General features: G+C 32.5%; 1 protein-coding gene across 1 annotated transcript; it reads left to right on the forward strand.

Moving 5' to 3' along the window:
• LOC107612027 (probable glutathione S-transferase) lies at positions 1,867-3,494 on the forward strand. The gene is made up of 2 exons (XM_016313870.2): positions 1,867-2,353; positions 3,039-3,494. The coding sequence occupies exons 1-2, from the start codon at positions 2,033-2,035 to the stop codon at positions 3,381-3,383; spliced, it is 666 nt and encodes a 221-aa protein (XP_016169356.1). The 5' UTR covers positions 1,867-2,032; the 3' UTR covers positions 3,384-3,494.

Here is a 6,730-nt window from a genome sequence, read left to right on the forward strand (position 1 = left end):
GACATTTGCACTTTCATTTAGGGTATTATTACCGTCGAAGTTACCGTCGGATTCATCCGACAATGACATTTTTCATGTGCCCAAAACGCAGCGTTTCACTAAACATTGTTGCTGTTGGATCATGCCGCTGGTAAATCCAACGGTAGTGGCTGCCAAAAATTTCTTTTCTCCCCTCCAAATATTACGGTGGATGTTACCATCGGAAATGTTGTTCTGACAGTAATATTTTAGGGTGACAAATTTGTTGCCTAATCTGATGATCAATCCGACAAAAAATTTGCCGCTAACTTCCGATGCGATGCTAAATCCGATAGTACTCATTATTTTTCTTATAGTGAGCAGCTGATAGAAGTGGTTGGCAGCAGCGAGTGAGAGAGAAAGAGAGTGACCAGAGAGACAAATCGATGGACGGCGATAGGAGGCCGTCGGACCGGCCTGCCAGAGAGGACGTTGAGGGAGAGATGAGATGAGAGGCTTAGAGAGAGAGTGAGAGATGAGAGGGTGTGTGTAGTTCGAAAGGGGGAGGGGGTTCGTGGTTTAAAATTAGGGCACATTTACTGTCGGATTTACCATTTATCGGTGAATAAGTCCGACGGTAAAACTTCATGGGTGATCCAAAACACAACGTTTTACTAACCTAAGTTACCGTACATCCGACGATAAACGACGCGCCAATTTTCCATTTTTCTCTCTATTTATTATCGGTGGAATTTATCATTGAAAAATAAAATCCTACAGTAATTTTTTTACCCGGCAAATTTATCGCCAAATCCGCTGGTAAACCCAACGCTAATATCCGACAATAAATTCGACAATATTCAACGTTTTTCTTGTAGTAAAAAAAGAAACCACGAAAGATTTACTAGTAAAACACATAAATTTTAGTTGCGTAATATATAAAACGTCGTAAATTGTGAAAATTTTTTAGTTGAACAAAAGAATAACACAAAATTTTTAGTTAAATAACATAGAAATTTAACTTGAATGTTATTTTGGTGTTTATTATAAAATATTATATTTTTACTTTTTATGTTTTTCTTCGAAAAATTTATGTTTATCATAACAAAACTTTTCTATTATTGTCAATAAGTTTCTATGTTGTCTTCAAACTATGTTTTTCTTAAAAAGATTGTGTTTACTTTAAAAATATTTCGGTATTTATCACTACAAAATTTTTGTATTTATTATCATTATTAATTTTTCTTATGTTTTGTTTTTAAAAAATTAAGTTGACTTTTAAGTATTTTTTGTTTTTATCATTACAAAATTTTTGTAACTTTTATCAATAAATTTCTGTAATTTCTTCCTGTGTGTTTACTTTTAAAAAATTTATGTGTTTAACATCAAAACTTCAATTTTATTTATTTATTTTGATATGCATTTCTTCTTAGAAAGAGAGGTAGAGAAAAAGAAAAAGAAGATGCAGAAGAAGAAAATAGAGAAAAACAAAAGCATGAAAAAAGGAGATTAAAAAAAAGGCGAATGTATAATATGAATTTGTTGAACTTGATTACTAAAAACGTTTGTTCATCCAATATTAGTGTTCCATTCCCATGTTCTTACAACTAAAATATAGAGTCCAAACTCCAAATTAGTCTAACCAAAGTCTACACGAACATTATTTATTTATACCCTATTTGTCTCTTTAGTCTTTATTTCTTGAAGTTAAATGCTGTCTAAAGAAAATGTTATGTAAAGAAAAAAATCAATCAATAAACCAACTATTATATATAGATGGAAAAATCAACCAATATGTTTTTCAGCGGCTACAAAAGGTCAAACATATCTATCATCTTATTGGTTATCAATAGCACTCATTGACTTATAAAGTCATCACTATATTCGTATTCCAAAATCATATAGTTCAATAATTCATAGTTAATGCCAAATTCTCACTATATAAATAAACAATTCTAAGCCTAGTGTTTGCAACTGCAAAAGCTAGCCTTCTACTTTAGTTTTCCCTTACCATTCAATCCTTGAAGGTATCTTCAATTTATTCTTGTATTGCATCCTTGTTACTCATCAATATATGGCAGACGAGGTAGTTCTACTAAATTTCTGGTGCAGTCCTTTTGGTTTGAGGGTAAGGATTTCACTTGCCGAAAAGGGTATTAAGTATGAGTACAAAGAAGAGGACTTGATGGGGAACAAGAAAAGTCCTCTATTGCTAGAAATGAACCCGGTTCATAAGAAGGTTCCGGTTCTCATCCACAATGGAAAACCTATTTGTGAGTCTCTTATTATCGTTCAATATATTGATGAAGTGTGGAGTGATAGATCTCCTTTGTTGCCTTCTGATCCTTGTCAAAGAGCTCAGGCTAGATTTTGGGCTGACTATGTTGACAGAAAGGTACATGTTTCATTGCTATCTCTCTACTTAGATACTATTAAATGAACTAATTTATCTAGTTATTATTGACCTAGATTTGGCATTTGGGGTACGTATTCAAATCCGAATCAGTTATTAATCCAAAATCATATAATTCAATTTACACCAAAAATTGACCCAACTAAAATTTTGGACAAGATTATAATGAATAGATTGGGCTTTCAGTTAAAAAAGATTACTTCATATAAATATTTTATTTTAATCATTGGATGACAAAACTGTCGAGTTTTTAAGTACGAATTGTAAATATCATATTCGTTAATTTTGAATTAAGTGAATAGTATATATTTATGAAGTACCAGCTATCTTATTTTAAACCTTTTTATCAAGGGATTAAAGTTTTCTAAAGTGAAAAGTTGCTAAAATAATAAAGTGAGGAATTAATCACTTTTAAATTAAGATAATATGAAATTCATATATAATTGAAGTTATAGATTCAATAGTAATTAATTCTTTATTACTTTATCACTTTATTAATCTTCTCACTCTAGATGATCTAAATTAAAAAAATAAATTCATGTTGAATAAAGTGAGTGAGATCCATTTTTAGTATATTTGAATTTGACATGTTAAACTGTGTATTATGCTAGAGTGTCTTGCACTTAATATTATCAAATATAAATAATAGATTCTCAATGTCAAATAGATTGATGATTCTCAAAGCAAGTTACTTTTGGCGACAAAAGAGGAACAAGAAGCTGCCAAGAAGTCCTTCTTGGATGTCCTTAAATTGTTGGAGGAAGAACTTGGTCATAAGGCTTATTTTGGAGGAGACAAGTTTGATTTTTCAGACATAGCATTTGTTCCATACTACTGTTTTTTTAAAACCTATGAAATCCTTGGAAAATTCAAAATGGAAGAAGAGTGTCCCAGGATTATTGCTTGGGCCAAGAAGTGCATGGAGAAGGAAAGTGTATTTAAGTCTCTCCCTGACCCACAAAAAGTCTATGAGCTATTTGTGGAGGTAAGAAAGAAGTTTGGAGTGGAATAATTAATAATAAGATGAGGCCAAATAGTCAAACTACTGAAACTACATGTTTGTTTGTTGGTTGTTGCACCTTTAATAATGTTTATGTAAGAAAATGGCACTTAGATGAGGCAAGTTATACTTTCATAAGGAATTAAGGATTTTATTAGTTTTGAAAGCGTTAATAGTCAAATTTATCTCTAAAAGATTACTCATTTTTTAAATTAGTTTTCAAAAGATTTTTTTAGTTATATTAGTTTTTAAAAGATAAAACGTAAGTCAAATTAGTCCTTCTGTTAGTTAAATGATGACATGGTAGGTTAATGCCACGTATTATAAGATGATTGGTTGACTTGTCAGGTCAGTGACACTTAGTATGTCAGGTGTCACATGACATGTAAAAAGTTATTTATAATCAAAATAGTTCTTGAAAGTTCAGACGATTAATTATTTTTATAATTTAATGTAAAGAGAATTTTATTTATTAAGGTCTAAAAAATAATATTAAAATTAGTACTATCAAAAATATTTCAAATTTAATATTATGACAAAAAAATAAAAAAATTTATATAAGGAGTAATTTGATTAGTTTTTAAAATTTTAGGGATGAAAATGACTTACGTTTGGACTTTTAGGGATTATTTTGATTATAAATAACTTTTTTACATGTCAAGCGACAGGTGGCGTGCTAGGTGTCACTGACCTGACACGTCAACCAATCATCTTGTGACACGTGGCATTAACCTACCACGTCATCATGCCACGTGGCACTTAACGTGACACGTCATCATCTAACTAACAAAAAAACTAATATAATTTAAGTTTTATTTTTTAAGGACTAATATGACTACAAAAATTTTTTGAGGACTAATTTAAAGAATACGTGATCTTAAACCCTATTTGAGGGGAGGGGGCTTTGTGTTTGGGCTTTCTGAAAAGATTAAGTTGGTTCTTGTTATTTTTTGGAAGTAAACAAGTCTAACACACTCTTAGTATATAAAAAATCAAGAGTCATAAATGTAAAATAAAAGGAAAATACATAAAAATAAGCTTCTTACTAGTTATGACAAAAAATATCTGCAAAATCGGATATTTGCAGGAATTATTTGTAACAGAGACAAAATCAAAGACAAAGGAATAAATGGGGACAGTGACGGAAGTAGAGGTACCTTTTTTATAGGGATTCAATAAAATTTTATAAAGGGTGAAGTTACTAAAATGCTCTCACTTGTTGTGATAAGAATGGAATGAATGCCCATTTATAAATTGGGCGGCTAATCTTTCCCATGCAAAGAAATCGCTTTTCAAGATAAATTAAAAGTTAACGATGGTTGAAAACAAAGGCTTGTCACCTGTATAAATAGGAGAAGCCTCACTTGAATTTATTACAACACGTTATCAGCACAAGACTCTGATCAAATTTTAAGAAGACTCAGGTAACAAATTTTTATTATGTCGAAGCTCTCTCATCTTGAATTTAATGCTCTTGATATATCTGGAAACAACTATTTATCATGGATACTAGAAGCTAAAATCCATCTTGATTCAATGGATCTTGGAGATACCATTAAGGCTGAAAATAATACATCCCAGAAGGATAAAGCCAAAGCCATGATTTTCCTTCGTCGTCATCTTGACGAATGATTGAAAAATGAATATCTCACATTAAAAGATCCTGCAGATCTGTGAAAAGACCTTTGATGAGTTTGGAAAACTCTAAATTAATATTTGTGATGACTAAACATTATTAAAAATAATTAATTACAAAATTATTAATCTGTTTTTCATTTAACATATATTGATTAAATAATTTTGTTACAGGTTTTAATATTGGGCCGAAAAACAAATTTCTGGTGCAAGCCCAAATTACATTCAGCCCTTGGTTTTTATAATATATGATATGGCTGATTTAATTCTTTATGTTACTTGGGCCAATTTAATCTATTATGGCTACAAGTCCAAGTTGAAAAATGCCTTCCTATTTGCTTTATGCATGTTCCAAAATTCATCAGGAAAGCAAATGTTGCTATTGGGCCTGATTTAATTATTATTGCAACTAAGCCCAATTCTATTTGAGATGAGAATTCCTTATGCTTTGTCCGAATCCATGAAGCAAAGAAAACAAAGTCTCAATGCTTCCAACGGATTCCATTACACTTCTTGGAAGGATTTCAAAGTTAATTTAAGCATTGGGAGCATAAGCAAGTGAGAGAAGATTGATTTGATTGAAGGCATCATTGCTACATGCCACACTAAGGGAAGTAAAAGCAAGCTATTTTTAATTAATTAGTTTAACCACTTTGAATTGCTTTTCTTCAGATTCTCTTTTCTCTCTCATTCTTTCTTCTTCTTCGGTCATTGTCCAGGAAATAATGGAAGTTGTGTTCAACTATCAAAAGAAAGAAGGAGCTGCATGCATCAAGACCATCAAGCAAATGATGGCAAGAAAATATACTAAAATAAAAATGAGCTGTGGCTGAGATTGTCACCATATATGGATAGATTTGGTGAGGTTATCTCGAGCTCCTCATGCTCAAAAAGGAAGAAGAAGATCTCGGCCAGCAAGGTGAGATTCTTGGAGGAGATGGCTTGTCTTTGATTCTGCTCAAACACCATAGGAAGTAGCTAGAGTGGCGAAGTGATGGTAGAGGCAGAGATTGAAGCATATGAAGTCATCATCATCATGAAGCATCAAGGGCCAGAAATCCATCTTGGAGACCAAGCCAAGGATGGAGAGCTCGGATTGATGAAGAATGATGACCAAGGAAGGACTAGAGGTAATTGCATGTTAGTTATTGCATGCTTATCTCTTCTCTCTCTGTGTGGCCGAACCGGTTTCTTGAAGGAAGAAGAAGTTGGCTTGGATATTTGGCTTCAAGTGTGGAGGCTTCTCTCTTCTATAAAAAGGGGGAACAGCCACTGGTTGGAGCAAGGAGTTAGAAGTAAGCAGTGAGAGTGCAAGGCACAGGATTCTCAGAGCTACCTAAGCTTACAGATTTTCTTCTCCTTCAATGTATTCTGTTTTGTATTTTTCTACTTAATTTTGTCATGTCTTGAGTCTCATGGAAAAAGGCAAACAGTGAGGTTTGTATGAAAAAAAGCCATAGAGCGGAAAAAGACAGAGAGTGCAAAATTAAAAGAAAAAGCCATAGATGTCTTAGAGTTCCTTTGTTCATCTATGTTGTGTTTCATGATTCTGTGGGAATCCCCTTGTAAGTTGGGTTAGCACTTTACAGTTTGTAATCAGGTTGATTATAGTGAAATTCCATCATTGTTGTGATGGAGACTGGATGTAGGCTGCATTGCACTTAGCAGCTGAACCAGGATATATCTTGGTGTAATGTTCCTTCTCTCCTACTTCATTTCTGTTT

The sequence above is a fragment of the Arachis ipaensis genome, chromosome B08 (genome assembly GCF_000816755.2).
Source record: "Arachis ipaensis cultivar K30076 chromosome B08, Araip1.1, whole genome shotgun sequence".
Classification (NCBI taxonomy): domain Eukaryota; kingdom Viridiplantae; phylum Streptophyta; class Magnoliopsida; order Fabales; family Fabaceae; genus Arachis; species Arachis ipaensis.